The sequence below is a fragment of the Mytilus galloprovincialis genome, chromosome 7 (genome assembly GCF_965363235.1).
Source record: "Mytilus galloprovincialis chromosome 7, xbMytGall1.hap1.1, whole genome shotgun sequence".
Classification (NCBI taxonomy): domain Eukaryota; kingdom Metazoa; phylum Mollusca; class Bivalvia; order Mytilida; family Mytilidae; genus Mytilus; species Mytilus galloprovincialis.
In genome coordinates this window covers 83,347,800-83,367,911 of record NC_134844.1, presented here as the reverse complement: position 1 = coordinate 83,367,911, position 20,112 = coordinate 83,347,800, and the positions used below count along the sequence as shown (strand labels likewise).

Sequence of the window (20,112 nt, the reverse complement as noted above, 5' to 3'; positions counted from 1 at the left end):
TGACCTATAGTTGTTAATGTCTGTGTCATTTTGGTCTTTTGTGGATAGTTGTCTCATTGGCAATCATACCACATCTTCTTTTTTATATATATTGACTTTACAAATGTTCATTGCAAAAACCAGAGACCACTTGGAAAAATATTTGATAAACAATATGTGATTTAAATAGTTGCATCTGACATCCATCCTAATCTATTTTGATTATAAAACTCAGAATTTAACCTTAATTTATACCAGACAATATGCAAATTAAAACTACCCCTCCAAACATTTCTCTTAGCTGGTTGACAACATCTTCAAAGGTTAAAAGTTTCAGAAAAAATATTTACAAAGACAAAAGGTATCTGACTTACTTTTGAGTTTATCCCTGAGTTTGACCTCTTTGACCTTTGACTGTCCTGAAGATGTCATAACCTCTTGTAATTTCTGATCAGGAATCAACTCCCTTGAGGTACTGTAGTCATCTTCGTCTCTAGCTAACCATCGACCACAATGGAAGACATAGGTGTCAGACCCCTTCAATCAAAGTATTATTTTAAGTTATATTTCAAAACACATGTTATCTTTTATAATATGAATATTGGTGATAAAAAGAATTGATACACACTGTATAAAATTGTTATTTTATGACCATACAGTACACCCTATTTACAAAATACAAAAATAATTCTTTATAATTTGTTTGAACAGGTGAGTGAATTATGGCATCCGGAATTGCAACTTTTGACTTTCATATTTTAATTATTTGTACATCTTTTTTGTACAAACGATAATTCGTACAAAATGATAAATTGTTGTTGTCTTTATTGTTTTATTTTACTTATCTATAGTGAAAGACAACTTTGAATACCTTTCGGTATCCACCCACTATTACCCAACTGCACAATAACCACTTCAGGTGTTGGTTCACCTTGTTCAAATTCAAAATGATAAAATGTACACAACATATTGATTTTTCAAAGTTAACAGCTAAACACTTGTTGTAAATTTTTTTCAAAATCACAAATTTAAAAATGAACAGAACACAAAACGCATCTTCTACGGAAGACAAAGGTAATGCAACAATGCCTATTATTCTTTCTAAATGTATCTAACTTTAAATTTACACTTATTTTCATATTAATTTTTTTTCAGAAAATTGAAGAAAAAAAGTCAAGATGAAAACTGTGAAATCATTTGAATTTAATCTAATAAAACAATTATCTACGAGAGTAAATGAATTCACAGTCATATTACTGGGGAAAGGTTAAGGGTATAGGACACTGAATACACAAAATCAGCAACACACTGACAACAAAGCAACATTAAAGAGACTTGGAGGGTTATTTTTGTGGGATGTCGTTTGACATTTACTTTTTTTTCTCAGTATTATATACAAAGATTTTATTCTTATGTAGAAAAATGGGTTTTAAATTTCTAAATTTTAGAAATTATGAAAATAAATGGTTGTGTCTCTTGGCTTTAAAACTTCTAGCCTCAAGATAACCCAAAATCTTTAAAATATGATGCATACAGGAGTACTAAAATATTGCAAACATTTTGAACAAAACATAACAAACAGCAAACAGTAACACAAAATAACTGCATTAACATAGCGAGCAAATATATAACAACTCTAGTTAGCTGAAGGACAAATGAACATTCAGTTTTAGCTAGCAAACACAACAGTTAAAGGTCATTCATATTTACCAAGCAACCACAAGAGTTGAAGGTCATTTAAATTTAGCAAGCAACCACAACATTTAACGGTCATTCAAATTCAGGTAGCAATCACAACAGTTAAAGGTCATTCAAATTTAGCAAGCAACCACAACAGTTGAAGGTCATTCAAATTTAGCTATCAACCACAACAGTTAAAGGTCATTCATATTTAGCTATCAACCACAACAGTTGAAGGTCATTCATATTTAGCTATCAACCACAACAGTTAAAGGTCATTCAAATTTAGCTATCAACCACAACAGCTAAAGGTCATTCATATTTAGCTATCAACCACAACAGTTAAAGGTCATTCATATTTAGCTATCAACCACAACAGTTAAAGGTCATTCATATTTAGCTATCAACCACAACAGTTAAAGGTCATTCAAATTTAGCTATCAACCACAACAGCTAAAGGTCATTCAAATTTAGCTATCAACCACAACAGTTAAAGGTCATTCATATTTAGCTATTAACCACAACAGTTAAAGGTCATTCATATTTAGCTATTAACCACAACAGTTAAAGGTCATTCATAACAGTTAAAGGTCATTCATATTTAGCTATCAACCACAACAGTTCAAGGTCATTCAAATTTAGCAAGCAACCACAACAGTTGAAGGTCATTCAAATTTAGCTAGCAACCACAACAGTTGAAGGTCATTCAAATTAAGCTAGCAACCACAACAGTAAAAGGTCATTCAAATTTAGCTAGCAACTACAAAAACAGAAACCTACATCCACACTGGGTTTCCTCTGGAACTTTGCATCTAACTGAAGATTAAAATATAAGCATTTGAACTTAACTGTTTAAAATGAATGTAACATATATAATCTGTTTTTAAATAAAGATACATGTAATACAACATTCAATATAAAGATATAAATATGGGAATTAATAATAATTGTTATTAGTTGTAATCAAAAATAAAGAAAAAAGGCTTATTCAGAAACTCTATTTTAAGAATTGGTTCATCTTATTTGTCAGCAATTTTTCTTATATTTTTTCTGAGTTTTATGGAAAAACTCGATCCCTGTAATTTAAACTAAAAAAGTTGTTTTGATATCTTGAAATTGTAATAACATCTCTGTACAGATGTGGATTTAGGGGAGCAGGTTGTCTGTGTCCCCCTTCCTTAGGACATTATTTAGTTGATCTTTTAGGGATTGACAGAAACATGACTGAAGCAAGTCCCTCTAAGGCAGCCGGGGGACCCCCACTTATGAAAATTTCTGGATTCGCTTATCATTCAACTGTACTTATGTTAATTTCATATTTTCCATTAATCTTAGAAGAGAAACAGAAACTATTCTAATGATGAAATTCTTTCCTTTAGCTTGGCTAACTGTGACAGATTTTACACCAAACATATGCACTAATGATGTAAAATTGTGTCATCAAAAAACCAAGTACATGTTGTTTGACAGAATATTAAGGTTTGGAATCAAGCAATTATCTTTCAAGATAAAAAGCCATCAATATATTACTCAAAACATTTATATGATAAAACCCTGATGAGAAACACATTCTTCAAATAAATTTAAATGGATTCTGAATCAGCCTTTCTGTTACTATGCCAACTAATATTACTATGGTTACAACAATATACAAACCTGATGTGTTGATCCCTTTAGAAGACATAAGATATTGAGAAGATTGAATGACAAGAACAAATCGTATTAGTCTAAGACATAGTGTTAGCAGATAAAGTGTGTATTACAGGAGGTGTGTCTTCAGGAAAACATTAAAAATATTACGATTGCATGATGGCAAGAACTAGGAAATGTTAGAAACAGTAGTGTATTATTTCATGATCATTTGACAGTCCTCGTAATGACAAGTATGTGTAATAGTGGGTAATAGTAGGAAATGTTAGAAACAGTAGTGTATGATTTCATGATCATATGACAGTCCTCATAATGACAAGTATGTGTAATAAAGCATTAGTATCATATTTCACTACAGAAGTAGTCTTTATTCTAAAAAAAATAAGTTTGTTAATGTGAGTTGTATCTAAAGATATTTATTTGTCTTTTGTTTGTACTAGTTTTCTTACCTTTTGTTTCTAAAAATAAAGCAGGAGGATAATTTACTACATTGTAATTGTAATTTGGTTTTCTATTGGGTTTTATGCATAAATAGGAATTACCATTGATTTTTTTTAGTCAAGTGTTACAATAAAGGAGATTATTTGGCTTCCTGTAGGTTGTTGAGATGTTCAATCTTTGTTTTTGTCATATAATTTATTTAGCACTGTAACACTGACACAGGATAAATTGCTATTTAGTTTGAGGTTAGTTTAAAAGCAGTAAGGTCAAATCAAATTCTGATAAAATTGAAAACAAGCACTGAAAAATTAATGGTTATTTCATCAGCTTACTTTCTATAAAACTACTAAAATTGATAATTTTCTGAACTTTCTCTTTCAATCAAAAATACTTTTCAGAAATCTCTTCATCTTTAACCTAAATATTGGGGACAGAGCTCTTAATGCAGCAGGAGCAGTTATAAGATTAAATAAGGCAATACAAGTATCATTAAGCATCCTAACTAGTATTAATTACCTTATTAGAATCATGGAGTTTTCTGACTTCTATTTTGTCTAATTTCCAGCCTGCAGTCATCCCTTCATTGTCATGCCAGATACGTAACTTCTCTATAGAATCTCCAACATCCTCCATCTATCAAACAAAACATTATCAATCAGTTAACTAAGAGTTTGGAAGCTTTCACAGTTGCAATAACTATTATAAGTTCACAAAGTAATAAATATTACACATATTAAAAGGAGATTCCTTTAGAAAAAATAACAAGCATGTTCAAATTATTGAAATGCTTAACTTATCAGATTACTGGAAAGACCAATTTATTAAATTATTGGAAAGATCAATTTATTAAATTATTTTCTGCATTTATAAAAATAAAGCAAAATGTTTGAGTCAATGAACTCCAAAGTAAAAATATAGCAATTTTGTAACTTGTATGCAATCATCACAAGCAACTGAAGATTTGAATTCCGTCTAGTTGTGACAATAAAAAGGTTAAAATCTATCTCTCCGTATCAATTTTCTATCATCTCCTTTTATCACACTTACCTCCACTGTGAAGAGATCCATTTTTCCTCTCTTGAATTTGCCATCTCTATCTCGTTTAGAACACAATGGTTTCTCCTCTGTGATAACCTCCTTTCCATACAGACATATATAAACATTGGCTGAGGTACCTGCTCCTCGTTCATCTGCTGTATATGTTTTGATCTCATATGGAACACCTGAAACAAGACAAAGACATTACTAAGTTGAAAAACTTGTGTCTATTCAATTTGTCATTTTTGAACAATAAAATATGTTTAAACTAATAGAAACAGTCATTCAAAATTTTAATAACAAAGAGTTCATGCAACATCATCCCCTGCTCAAAGATTACATTTCTGTGTTGAATGAATGGTAAATTTTGGTTCACAACACAATAACTATAGTAAAACTGAGACAGAATTGATCTACATTAATTAGATATGCCATTCAGATTCTGATACTAAATTTGTATACAGCATTTTTTTTATGTTATTGTAGAAATTTGTCTGTTGATCTATGATTGCAAAAAAATTCATTTCTAATTTTGTTTAGCTCCTGTTTGGTAAAGTTCTGCGACTTAGATTATAAAACCCCTTTTTCTGGGTAAAGTTATCTTTCAATTTATACTTGACATCAGCAAATAGTTTCCTGTGGGAAAATTCTAACTTACAAGGATTATATTCGACAGTTTCCAATTCCTGTGGCCACAGTTCCCTCTCTAACTGACAATCGTCCTTATTGTCTGCCAGCCATTTGTTACAAGGGAAAGTCCAGCTACAGCCCAGAGACGGGGCATCTATGATAACTTTATCTAGGAACCAGGCAGCACCAAGTAAACCTGAGTTGTCATGGCCTATTCTGAAATGGTAATGATCAAAAATAGGATTTGCAGTATGTTTACACAGGAATATTTATGTTACAACTAAATAAGTCAACTACTCTATATTTATTAAATAACTATTCATTTCAGTATTACCTACTTTACAACCGAAATCGTTGTCTACTAATTGTACTAATTTTTATCTGTTTAGACCATTTGTACCTACTGCATGTATCATCATTATAATTTTTTTTATTTAAATGTTTTTTTTTTGTTTGAATTGTTTCACATATTCATGTCTAGGCCTTTTATAGAGGACTAGAAGTTTTCTCATTGTCCAAGGCCATTCAGTTGCCAACAGTTGCTTATATCCACTCTTATAATTAAATGGATAGTTGTCTCATTGTCAATCATTTCACATGACCTTCTTTTATAAATGTAATATCATCATAATGTTTAAGTATACTAACTTGATCTTCAGTAGTTTACCAATGTTGACAGCCTCCAGGATAAACTCATCAGTGTGACCAGATTCAAACTTATTTTTATACGTCATGGATGACTTCAAAAACATTTTATCTGTAAATATATAAAAATTGTATTCTCATATAAAAAGGTATATCTTAAAAATTATTGCACAGAAAAATTACCAAAATAATACCACATTAAAAATTTCAAAATACAGGAAAACTGATAAAATCATATTATTGTAGTAATTAAACAAATTTTTAAGGACATTTCCATTGCTGGCCATCTTCAGTTTCCTTATTATCCCCTTGAAATACATGGTAGACATTTGACTTTCACCATATGGTTTCAAGAATATTTACATATTTTCATCCTGTTTTATTAATTGCTTTGAAAAATAAGAATGATCTTGATCTTGATAATAATTACATTAGATGTATGTTTCATTATGATACGTTATTCTGATTGGCTAACAGCACATCTTGCGTTATTCCTTAAGCAATTGCATGACACAATTAAATTTATCATTCATGATGACACAAGGTCCCACAATGAAGTGCACAGGAGAATTAAATAAAAACTTGATAAACATCGTGTTTTCATGATCCTAGCTAAAAAATGTAATTATAAGTATTCAATACTTCTTTTTGTAACTTCATCGGGTTGTAAAAGCGTTGACCGTGCATACATTTTTAGAATAAAGTGCTTCCACGCTTCATACAAAATGTACTTCAGTCAACGCTTTTACACCCCAATAAAGTTACAAAAAGAAGCATTCAATTCTTAAATAAAACACAATACCTGTATGATCCTGATCTCCATACAGTACCATGTAAACATTAGCATCTGTCCCAGCACCTGATACAGTTCCTGTCACTACCTTGGTGTAGTACGTTGTCATGGCAGCTGAAATAAATAAATGAACCATTTACAGTAACTTTTTTTTCCCATTTTAACAGATTACTAATTATTTAATATCATCATCAAATGTTTCAGAATTGTGCTGATACAGCTAATAATTATAAAATCTATTGATAATAAGTGTTTTCCTTAACTTCTTCAAACCCTTTAAAAAGAAATAACAAGTGAAAAATGGGAAATGGGAAGCTATAATTCGTCAAAATTTCTAGATGCTTTGGAAAAAGAACCCCACTAAGCAAACTGACCTTTACATCTCAATCTGATAATTTGTGATTAGAGAAAAGTCATAGAACTAGGTAAACTAAAGGAATTTTCAAATTCTGTCAATCTTTACCTTTAATTTCTAATGCTACATCTTGTCTAGCACCATCTTTCTTTCCTACTGATTTCTCCAGGACAGATTTGTCAACAGGAATTAACTCCCTTGAAATCTGACCATCATCTTTACCTACAGCCAACCACTTCTGGCACAGGAAGTAATACCTATAAATAGGTGAGAAAATATAAATAACAATCATATAAGATTAGTGTTAATTGTGAGGTGTCCATTGATAGTTTTATCTTGTAATGTTCTCATGTAGCTGTGTTTTTGTCTGTTATAACAATATTGTATTATTTTTTTTGCACACCCTATCTTTACTTCTGTATGTCTATTTTGGTTAACAAGCATTGTTTTTGTTGTTTAGTGACCCTTGGATTGATATAACATTCAGTTTTATTGCATCTGATTTCATTTTACACACAGAAGTCACATGAAAATATCATGGGGTCAATATAACTTAGACTTAGAGCACCTGATTTCACTCCCAGTTTTTAGTGGAGTTCGTGTTGTTTCTTATTTATTATTTAAACATGTAAATGTCCTTTGGTATTGTGAGTCTTTGTTTACTCCTTGGTTTTGATTGTTATTGTCTTAGACTGCATGACAATATCATCATATGGGCGATGCCATGTTACCATAGGTTTTAATTATAGTGCTGGTGTCAAACTAGATAAATGTGGTAGACTTTTTTAATGGAAATCTATCTATCTAAATAACTACATCGCATAATTTTGTCAAAATAAAAGTGCATCTTAAATTTTGATAGAATAATTTGTATGCATCAATTCCTGAAATTGCAGAAATGAATACCTCTTCCGTGTTCTCTGTTTATGAAATCCCATTTTAAGTAAACAGTATCATTTTTTTGAATTTTGATTAATGCAAAGTATTTACGTTTTCTTCCTCCTGTTATCCACAACTTCAATCTTATCTAGGTACCAGGCTGCTCCTATACCTTTGTTGTCATGGCGAACTTTTAGTTTGACAAGTTTTCCTAAGTCAATGGCCTTTAGATTAAAGGTATCAAGCTGTAAATGAAACAAAACATATGTTACAGTAAAATTAATAAAAAATATGGGAACAGAAAACCTTCTGAATTTTATGCACTGAAATTGAAAATATCTTTTTTTTTTTGATTTTTCAAACTACTATTAATAATAAATTCCTTTTAAAAAGAATTTGAATAATGAATTATTTAGGCTTTATTTAAGGAATGACTGTAATATTTTTTCTGTCTATGAAGAAATAACATAAAAAATGTGGTGCACACTGAATAACGCGTGTAGCGGGTTATTTAGCAGTGTGCACCACATTTTTTATGTTATTTCGAATAGACAGAAAAAATATTACAGTCATTTCTTATAATTTAATTCTAAATTCCATTTTAAAACGTAGAAAACCATGAAAAAACGTTGATGACGTCACGGTCACATGACTAAATTATGTGTATGGGCTCATAACAAAATAACGTCAGCTAATCAGATGACGCGTTACATCCAAAATTAAATTATTTGAGGAATAAAAGAAAGAAATACAGTAGATAAACACAGACTTACTTTTCCTGTTTCAAACTTGTTCATGTTGTCAGCGGAATCTTTGAGCGGTCGCTCACCAGAATCATGTTTTTCACCGTACAAGTTGATAAAGACATTAGCATCAGTTCCTGCTCCACTTGTTTTACCAGTGTAAACTTTAACTGTGTACTCTACCTCTGTAATAGATATTAATGATTAATAATTTACAATGTAACATTAGTTTCTAACCTATGTATAATTTCTATGCATTTTTTTTTCATTTTTTCGACTGACTCAGTTGTCTCATTGCAGATAAATCAGGAGGATCATGATCAAGTAATAAACGAAAAAGGCCAGCAGAATTTTCATATACAGGTATACTAATAATTGTAGGTAGTCATGATGCTGATTTCACTGAATTCATTTTGCCAAAAAAATTAGGAATATCAGCTACAAAAGTGTTGTAACAGAAATGAAAGTGATTTTAAATTCTTTAGCATTTATTTAAGCAGAACATACCCTCTAAACCATGAAGTGCTTTTCCCTGCTCATCAGTTGGTAACAATTCTCTCTCAATAGCTTTGTCATCTTCAGATGAATCAAACCAGCGGTCAACAAAGAACCAATAATCTTCTGTTTCTTCTCCGTCATAAACATCAACAACATCCTCTTCTTCAATCTTTTTCAAGCTGGGTTTTCTACTTTTTCTTGATGTGCTTCTGCGTCTTCGTGGAGTGCTAGAGGAGCTTGAATCTGACTCTGAATCATCATGAACTTCAGCTAGAATTTCTTTCCGTCTTTCCTGTTCCGTTGGACCTTTCTTCTTTCGTCTTTTCTTTGTTCCAGCTCTTGGTCTTCTCCTAATAAGCACCTGACATGAAATTAAGAAGAAAATAAAATTTGGTATGGCAAGCTTCGGGAATCTCAGTTTATAAAAAATAAGAACCAGCTTTGGGATTTTAAAACCTGAAATATCTTGTATCAGGATATTACAATAATTGTATGCTTTATTTACAGAAATGCAATTTTTTTTTAATTAAATTTGATTTTTTTTCTTTTCAAAATATTTAACTTAATTTCTTTCAATTTTTTTTGGGGCATTTCCATACCTCAGTTCCAACTGCATAAATTTGACCTTTTGTATAATGCATGTGAACATATGTGTTAGGTTATATTCACTAGTTGTACAGATTTACAAATGATAATAATTGACACTAGAATATTCAAATTGTTTTGAAAAGACCTTTGAAAGTGGGATGAATTGTCTAATTCCCATTATTATTTACCAATAAAAGATGTTTGGCTTAACCTAGATTTCATAAGGAGAAAAGTCATTTTTCAGGTCCGGAGATATTTTCAAGAAAAGAAGACTTTAAGAATATCTAAACTTTTGAACAGAACATTGGAGATTTTAAGACAACAGGATCGTATGTATTCACTAGTTATTGATTGACTTTTGAGAACAGTATTTTTTACTCTCAAAAACTAATTAAGGTCTATCCAGAACAAATATAACAATATTAAAATAAATTCTACAATTCTTGCCTGATATAATGAATCTCACCTTATTTAAATGCCAACCAGACGCCAATTTCTTGGCATCATGTCCAATTCTGATCTTTGATATCTGACCAACATCTAATGCTTCAATCTGTAATAAAATAACATATACTACATTTCAAATATAGGGATACATAAATACAAGAATATCAACCAGAGATATTGAGAGTTCCTATAATACTGGATACTTGATCACAAATACACTCTATGTTCAAATCTAGTTAAAATTATAAATGAAACTTAAAGATGTCACTGAACAGATTCGGTTCACACTTAGTCTTTACAATTTGTAATAGTAAAGTCACTGTGACCTACATTTTACACTTGATTAATTTTGACACTTGTCTTTTACTCAGAAGTCCATTGATATATGTAACTATGTCAGTAAAACAAACCTTGAATATATCTTTCTGTCCCCTTTCAAAGTTATCACTCCTGTTGCGTAGTTGAGTTTTTTCTGTCTTTCCATCCACACCATACAGCTGAAGAAAAACATTTGCATCAGTTCCTGCGCCACGTTTGTCTGTTGTCCAGATTGTAACCTCATATGGTATTCCTGTAAATATTAATATAATGGTATCAAACCGTATTTCAAAACAATATATTTATTAAAACAGATATCTAGATATGTAACCAAATTTGTAAATACAAAAAATGTTGACATATGATACTTTGTATAATGCATCATGTATTGGAATTATAATCTTTGGTTAAAGATAATCAGTGGGAAACCTTTAAGGTGGTACCGAACACTACAGGGAGATAACTCTGTAAAGTCAGCAAAAGGTTTTAATTACGTTGTGTTGTAAAGGGAATATTAAGCTTCTCATTGATCACAATTGGTGTTTGTCAAACTGCTATATAACCAGTGTAATTTTTCTGATAAAATGGTTGGTTCAAATTTTTTGAATTTTTTATATTTTTGTTAATGGGTCAAAGTAAATACTTTGTCAAAACTTTATGAAAATTAAACGAGCCAAATTAATTTTAGTGAAAGTGTTGGGTACCACCTTAAAAGGCTGAAATGTTTTTATTATCCTTGATTGATGAGCAGATGCTCTGTCATTGAAGAAAATCAAACTTTTCATAAATACATTATAGCTCATTGCACATCTGTCTAGGCTATGTTGTGACAGCCTGTTCTTTATTGATGGAAGAAGCCTGAGTGTCCAGAGAGAACGACCAACCTGCTGTGGGAAAATAGGTTATCCTAGTCTTCTGTGGGAAAACAGGTTATCCTAGTTGATTAGGATCAGAGTTGAACGCACCTGACACATACAAGGTTCTAACACACAATCAAAGCCCAATATTGACATGTGGATATTACAAATTTCAGAAGAGCATCATATTAGAAAACATGAGAAGTCACAGACCAAAAGTCATTGTTTTGGAAAAATCATTATTTCTGCCATCACAAAATAAATCCTTGAATAAATGCAAAGGCATATTATAACAAAAAACAAAGTTGACACAATGCAAGCAATCTTTATTTTTAATTCAATACCAAAACTTCCAAAATTTATCTTAATCCAGTATATTTTGACATCAATTTTAGTCGTATGATTTTTTATAAAAAAGCAAAATGTTCTTGTTTTTAAAACTTCAAATTCTGTAACCATAATTCTATCTTTCCCCTTTTTCTTATTCTGCTCTTCATCATTATCTAAATGACACATTATTAAGTTGCAAGTTTAATAACATAATTATTTATTATCATGAATATAAAAACATCACAACAAAGTGTGCTCAAATAATGCCACACTGTTATCAATCTGACTTTATGTTTTTTTCTTGTGAAATTATATAGTTAACAAAACATAAAGGGAGGTAACTCCCTTACAATAGGATGTAACAAACACAAGGTTAAGCACATATAAAGGGATTAATCAAAAACACTGACAATTAAACACAAAACTGAACTTATAATGATTTTAGAATCTTATCATAAATTCACAATTTTGTAATAATAATTTTACAAAAGCTGATTAAGACAAAATGACATTTTAAAAATATTGAAAGTTTTATTCTAGAGAGATTTCAACAATAGACCTTTAAAACTGGTCTTGATATAAACAAGATTAATCTGATCTTAAACATTCAAAACATTTAGCAATGAAAAGTTTATAAGCTTTAAAATGTCGAGACTTTACTGAAATTACATAAATATAAATCATAAGAAGTGATTAACTTTCTATGAAATGAAAAACAATCAAAAAAAAACTGAGCTATTAACAAATACAGCACAAAACACAAATTAGTATCTCACCAATTCTGCCTGCTCCTATTATTAAATACAATACAATATTTTACAATTGTTAGTGTACTACTAACAATATATCAACTTTAGAAAATGGAACATAATATTATGCATGGTACTTCACTACTTGTCAACAATCCAGTCAGTCCTTACATTTTTTCATTCTTTAGCATATGAGTATGACAATTTTTAGAAATTTCGGATGTCACTTGCAAATTAATAGAAGAGTAAACTTAAAGTTACTTTTTTTTTTTGTGTGTGTAAATTCTGCGTTATTAACACATACAGAACATAACACAAATTAGTGTCTTACCATTTCCCCCTCCTCTTATTATTAAATACAATACAATTTTTTTAATTTGTGAGTTAAATACTAATAATATATCAATTTTCATCAATATAAAAATCTGAAGAAGTAGTATGATTGCCAATGAGATCACTGTACTGTCTTCAACAATGAGCAAACCCATGTATAGTACACCAACTGGGTTTTATTCTGACCTACTATTTGACTTAGGAATTTTAAATGAGAAACAGTGCAAGCAACCAGTCATTCAACAAAATTGTGTCACATGGTTATTTAAAAGCTATTTAGTGCCAAGTCATTGTGAAAGCTACTAGTGATTTTTAAACATTCTGTGTCAAATAGATGGGCAAGTATTCAATAAATTGAACTATTTTTTTGTGACATTTATTCATGCACTGATTTTTTTTTTACATACTTGTAAAGTTAAGTTAAAATTATTTCTTTTATCATTTACAATGAATCATCACAGAATATGATTTCTTCAAAATTGAATTTAACAGAAGTTCTAAAATATTTAAGTACTTTATTCAGTTTATATGGGTCAAGCTAATTTGTCTTACACAGAATTAAAATAAAAAAGATGAAAAGCTGAAAATGTTCTCAGAAAATTGGCATTTAAAAGAGGCAAATAACAGTTAAGGTATGGACAGGTCAAAAGAAGGAAAATATAAAGAAGCCAGTTGTGAAGTCAAAAATGTGGATATCTATATGTTCAAAATACACATCAATCAGTTTGTGGATTAGAAATATATTGTGCAAAACCCTCATCACAGACACACCAATCAATTAAAACTGTCTAGTTAAAACCTACGTTTTTCTCTATCCTCTTTGAATGATGGTTCAATCTCTATTTCTGACAAGTTATCTTCACTGTCTTTTCCAAGCCACCTATGACAAGCGAACACATACTGTTCACCTCTGGATGGGATATCTATTCGTACCTCATCCAGTAACCAGCTTGCAAAAGGTTTAGAATCATCATGTCCAATCCGGATTTTCTTAATCTAAAATAGGATTGATTACTGAGGTAACCGTGGTTTCATTTATTTAAGTATTTATCAATTTTTGTGGTGTGAGAAAAAAAAATCTATTTTCATGGATATTTGAATACATGGTTTTGCCAAAGTCTGCAATAAAGCCTAAAGAAAATCTATAATTTGTTGAACATGGCTCGTGTTCATTCCATACAATAATAATTAATCTACAATATTATATTGATATTGAATTTTACTGATTTCAAAATTCTGTGTGTATTTACAGACAAAAATTGAAATTGCATGTAAACAAGTGTTCAACATTCAGCATATTCCCTTTTATAAGCCTCACTAGGATGAGCAACTAACTTGTGTCTATTTTTAGTTGTTGGGTTGCTTTTTCATTGACACATTACCCACATCTCCTTTAATTGATTTAATATCGTACCTTGCCAATATCTGAGGCCTCTAATTTAAAGTGGTCAGTTCTTCCCCTCTCAAACTTATTACTGGTATTTTCAGTTGTGCGTAGTTTAAGCTCTCCCGTGTCGTTTTTAGACCCAAATATTTTGATATGGACGTTAGCATCAGTTCCTGCTCCACTCTCATCTCCTGTCTTTACATACACATTGTAGGTCGTTGCTGTAAACAAACATATATTAACATTTAATGTACACTGCATAAACCAAATTTTTGAAAATTATTTTAAACTAATATAAAATAGGATTTGTTTAAATAAGGATTGTTCCATTAAAACGTACAGGGTACCCTGGTAAAGCAATTTAAAAATGGGGTTACCACCTCCAGAGAAAAATTAGAATTTCAATTACATTTCCACTATGCAAAAACATAGATGACACCCACCAATAGTTGAAATTTGGAACTGTTTTCCCTGGGTCCCATATATTTTTTTATGCAACAGCCGTAACTTAGGAATACCATGTTTAAATAGGAAATAGAATATCAATCAGTTGTAATTGTAATGAAGAATATTTTTTAAGATTACTGTTGTATGCACTTTTGTTGTTTTTTTGTTAATCATTTTAAGCAAAGTTTCATAATCCTGAGAAAATAAAAGTTAACAATTCAAAGCTATCTGAAGATATCTACAGGCAAAGTAAAAGCTATATATATTTAAGGATCATCAGTCTCAATGTTTCAAAAATTCTCACTAACAAAACACAAATTCAAATATCTGCAAAAAAAGGTCATAAAATGTTTATTGAATACTTACTACTTAACAACTGGACACCTGTTGCGGTTATCTCTCTGACAATTTGACCGTCATCTTCATCAGCATCTAACCATCTGAAATAGAAAATACATAATATATAAGTTCTGTTCTTTATACAAACATAAGAGATACTTCATCGAAACAATTAAACTTTCTTAAGCGAAGAAGACCAAATAACTTGTAAAATAAAAACAAACTCTATGCATGATATAATTATATTGATAAGCTGTTTTTGCTTAATGTGTAGCGGCTATTTTTAATACAAACTAGAAAAGGAACAGGAAAATCAGACAAATCATTTGAAGATGTCATAAACAAAATATTTGAATTCTTATTACATTTTTTTATTCCTCTAACATAGAGATATTGTTAATTTTCCATGGACATGGTTTATCAACATGAAAAATAAAACAAAAGGAAACCAGAAATAATTTTATAAAACCTCAAATTAGTACTGATTGAGAATGGAAAATAGAGGCAGTTAGGAAACATGTATACTTAGTTTCAAGTTGATTGGACTTCAACTACATCAAAAACTACCTCGACCAAAAACTTTAACCTGAAGCGGGACAGACAGACTGACGGACGGACGCTTGAAAGAAACAGACGTACTCACAGACCTGAAAACATAATGCCCATAAATGAGGCATAATTAGCATAAACTTCTGCATAAAATTCATGACAGAACAAGAATGTGTCCATAGTACACAGATGCCCCACTCGCACTATCATTTTCTATGTTCAGTGGACCATGAAATTGGGGTCAAAATTATAATTTGGAATTATAATTAGAAAGATCATATCATAGGGAACATGTGTACTAAGTTTCAAGCTGATGTGACTTTAACTTCATCAAAAACTACCTTGACCAAAAACTTTAACCTGAACTTCGCACTATCATTTTCTATGTTCAGTGGACCATGAAATTGGGGTCAAAACTATAATTTGGCATTAAAATTAGAAAGATCATATCATGGGGAACATGTGTAATAAGTACAAAAAACTACCTTGACCAAAAACTTTAACCTGAAGCGAACGGACGGACACACAGACGAACGGAGGCACAGACCAAAAAACATAATGCCCCTCTACTATCGTAAAAATATGCCTTTGTATAAAGATATGAATTTCTAACCTTTCACATGTAAACGTTGTGTCGTATTTACTATTGCCATCCTGCTTGACAATGACCTTATCTAAGAACCAACCAGATCCAGGGTTCTTGGCATCGTGACCAATCACAATCTTCTTAAGGCCCATCAAAGTCACTGCCTCAACTTTAAATACATCTTTCTACAAAACATAATTTTGATAAATAAATATTCTATGCACAATAAGTTTTCTTTCTGTTCCTGTTTTCATCTGTTAGCTACCAATCTACAAATGCAAATATTAGTATATATCATTATAAGAATATGTTAATTAAACTACATTCTAATAAATTAAGTTCAAATTCTAATAGTAGAATACACAATATATTTTCAATATTTAGATATTCATAATAAAAATATGGTACTTTCTTATTGTTGCAAGATTAAAGATGGGAGGTAACTCAATGTGATTAAGTTGTAAATTCCTGTTTTCAATAATATTGAATTGACCAATAAAAAAACCTGTCTATTCCGTTGTGGTAATATTAAGAAAGACTATACAAACCAAGAAGATAATTAATGAATATCTAACATTAATTATAAATATAAATGGTAAATAGCAATTTCTAGAAAGAAAAGATAACCTATTAGCATTACCATAAGGTTCTACCACGTAACATGACATAAAAGTAAATCTAGCATATCGAATTTTTTTTAAAGACATATAAGAGATAAAAAAGCAAATCTAGCAGGAACTACTAAATATCTAACCCTAAAGAAGGCAAAAAATATTCATTAATTTCAGTTGATTGTCATCCAAATACTGTAAATTCAGAAATTTTTAGCATGCATGCTTGACCAATGGCAAAAATGCGAAATAGAAATAATGCGATTGCAAAATTTTATACAGGAAAATCTCTTCTGTAATTATAAATGCGAGATTTTATTGTTTGAAAACTGACAATGTTTCTGAATTTACAGTACAACACTTCAGAATCCCTTCCCTGCACTACAAATATAACATGGGAAAAAAAATAGAAATAAATGATGTTATTTGAAACAAAGTCTTTCCTGATTTTTTCAAAGGAGTAGGTCCGGTAAGGACCGATTTTGGCCTCAAATTTCAGGTTCATCTGACGAAAGATTTTGACCTCTTTTTAAACACTTAAGTGTCTATTTCATTTGATTCAGTTAGTTTTTGTGAAAGATTTTAACTGATTTAGTCATTAAAAACGATCCGATTCAAGCTCAAAATGAAAAATCTACCAAATTTGTTAAAAAATGTCACTTTCCAGATGGTTTTTGTCAAAAATGAAAGTGGCCGCATCCGTGTTCATCCTAAACCTTTATATATGTTATGTATTATCATAAAATACAACTCTCATTCCAATATTAAGGATGAACACGAATGCGGCCACTTTCGTTTTAAGCGAAAACCGTCTAAAATTTAACTAAAATGATAGAATTGTGAAGATTTCAGTAATTTAGCATGACTTAGTGGTGCTAGTACTCGATATATTTGCATTGTATTGTCAAAAACAGCCCATATTTATGTAGCAGAAGCATTCTACTGTCCAATAAATAACTAAAAGTTTACATTTTAACAATTTGGTAAAACTGCTATATTTTGGGGCCAAAAAGGGGTCTTACCAGACCTTCTCCTTTGTCTTGTTATTGACCTGGTTAAGAATGGGGTTACCGTAGTTTAAGTTACTTAAGTCTTTCCAAAACCATATGAAACAATACAGAAGAATTAAATCGTTTTGTCATATGATAGATAAGCTTAGATGAATATAAGGGAATAGGAGTTTATATCTACATAGAAAACTGAAAAAATGTTTATATATTTTGAATCAAACAAATAATATCAGAAGCCACAGACCGCATCTTGAAAAAGCATTTTAGCAAAGCTAGATAAATATAAGATAGCTATCTTTACTGAACATACTGCAAATTTTCATAAAAATCCAGGGTTAATATCTTTATTCTACACTTGTGCTCTTTATTATTTTAACTTAGAAATTTTAATGCTTTAAAAAATGTCTAACAATAGTTTTCTTACAAACATCAAATTATCTAAAAGCCAAAACAGTTACTGCAACACAACGAGTGCCACATGTGGAGCAGGATCTGCTTACCCTTCCGGAGCACCTGAGATCACCCCTAGTTTTTGGTAGGGTTCTTGTTGCTTATTCTTTCGTTTTTCATGTTGTGTCATGTGTACTATTGTTTGTCTGTTTGTCTTTTTCATTTTTAGCCATGGCATTGTCAGTTAATTTTCGATTTATGCGTTTGATTGTCCCTCTGGTATCTTTCGTCCCTCTTTTACGGCATAAAACTTAACTAACCTACAGTACACATAATCTAACATCTACTATCATGCATATTTTTTAACAATAAACAACAAGGACCTTTACCATGAAATTTCATACAGTTCTATTGCACACATATACATATATCTTAGCAGTATTCAAAAAATAAAAGCTTGCCACATCTGTGGATTTTATAAATATAATGTGATTTGTGAATCTCAATTCTGAGTTTAGAATCAAATGATTTAACAAACAAAAATTCAACCATACTAAATAATTCTTCCATTTTCTAATTTCAAGCTTAAAATCATACTATCTAGTGAACAACATATTTATTTTACATGCATGCAAGATTTCTATGAGCCCATTCAACCATGGGAGATAATCATTCATTTAGGGGAGGTAACAATCTACCACCAATAAAAAATAATAATGTGATTACACTGGATGTTTCAAAACATGCTCCAACCTTCTCTGATGGCTGTGTGGGTATGACAAAATATAAATGTAGCAAAGATTAAATCTTTTATATAACCTATTGTCATTCTTATTGTATTTATTCTGGTGTTTAAGCAATAAATAAACCAATCTCCTTGTTTTCCTACACAATTTGTTTTTTTCATTCATTTTAAAGAAAGGTTTAAAAAGTTTAAGTGAAAGGTCATCTCAGAAATCAAAGTATATCTGATAAATTCATATTGATGGATGTAAAACTTAGAAAAGGGTCAGTCATGTCATACTAATTAAATACAAAGATTAGTTTCTTTCATAAAATCATTCAATATTTCGTATAAACATTGCAGTATCTATACTATTTAACTCAATAATGATAAATTATAATTCTTTGTATATATTATAATAAAGAAAGAAATATTTCCATTGCATTTTTGTTTTAAATGGAGCAATTTCATGTTTGTAGCAAGCAGAGTTCAAATAAAATACAATTGACTTGTATCAATAATTTCTGTTAGAAGTATTTCATTGTGTATGTTCTATTGTGCAATTTTCTACCATTTACAAAGATACTAAATATCATTTTATTTTGACTACACTATTCAACATCACAGCAAATTCCTAGCCAAACTATATCTTTCTAATTAATATTCTTACCTGTCCTTTTTCAAACTTATTGATATTAGTGGAGACTGGATTATGTAGCCATCTTTGTCCTGTATCACCAAGTTCGCCAAATATGTTGATGAAGACATTGGCATCAGTTCCAGCATACTTTACACTGCCTGTGTAGATCTCAACCATATAAAACACCACTGAAAATAGAGAATAATAGTTTAAAGATAATGTTCTGGAATCTGTTTCATATCAAGTCTTTTTTTTTTACTGAATTGTTGATATTAATAGAAAGAAAAGGAAATATATAATTTACTTCTTTAAAACTTTGGTTTTTTCTTTAAAATTATTTTGGTTTTTTTTATGTGATTTTTTTCTCTCTCAAAAATCAGATATTGATATTGATTTCCAGTGAAACAGGGTCATTACTGGTAATTGAAGGTGATAATGCTCTGATTTACAAATCTTCTCATGAATAATCAATAGAA

The 20,112-nt window shown here is 30.3% G+C and overlaps 1 protein-coding gene across 1 annotated transcript in view; it reads right to left on the bottom strand.

Annotated features, from left to right (window-relative positions):
- LOC143083833 (lipoxygenase homology domain-containing protein 1-like) overlaps positions 1–20,112 on the bottom strand; it is a 69,499-nt gene that overhangs the window by 22,366 nt on the left and 27,021 nt on the right. Inside the window, exons 16-34 of the mRNA XM_076260214.1 lie at positions 19,667–19,824; positions 16,289–16,446; positions 15,154–15,227; positions 14,368–14,561; positions 13,757–13,949; positions 12,648–12,662; positions 10,777–10,937; positions 10,386–10,472; positions 9,341–9,692; positions 8,864–9,018; positions 8,202–8,335; positions 7,320–7,468; positions 6,866–6,970; positions 6,067–6,175; positions 5,447–5,634; positions 4,798–4,973; positions 4,267–4,383; positions 2,440–2,475; positions 354–516 (exon numbers count right to left, since the gene is read on the bottom strand). Coding sequence (XP_076116329.1) covers positions 354–516; positions 2,440–2,475; positions 4,267–4,383; positions 4,798–4,973; positions 5,447–5,634; positions 6,067–6,175; positions 6,866–6,970; positions 7,320–7,468; positions 8,202–8,335; positions 8,864–9,018; positions 9,341–9,692; positions 10,386–10,472; positions 10,777–10,937; positions 12,648–12,662; positions 13,757–13,949; positions 14,368–14,561; positions 15,154–15,227; positions 16,289–16,446; positions 19,667–19,824 — 2,724 coding nt within the window. The remainder of the gene's footprint in view (positions 1–353; positions 517–2,439; positions 2,476–4,266; positions 4,384–4,797; positions 4,974–5,446; positions 5,635–6,066; positions 6,176–6,865; positions 6,971–7,319; positions 7,469–8,201; positions 8,336–8,863; positions 9,019–9,340; positions 9,693–10,385; positions 10,473–10,776; positions 10,938–12,647; positions 12,663–13,756; positions 13,950–14,367; positions 14,562–15,153; positions 15,228–16,288; positions 16,447–19,666; positions 19,825–20,112) is intronic.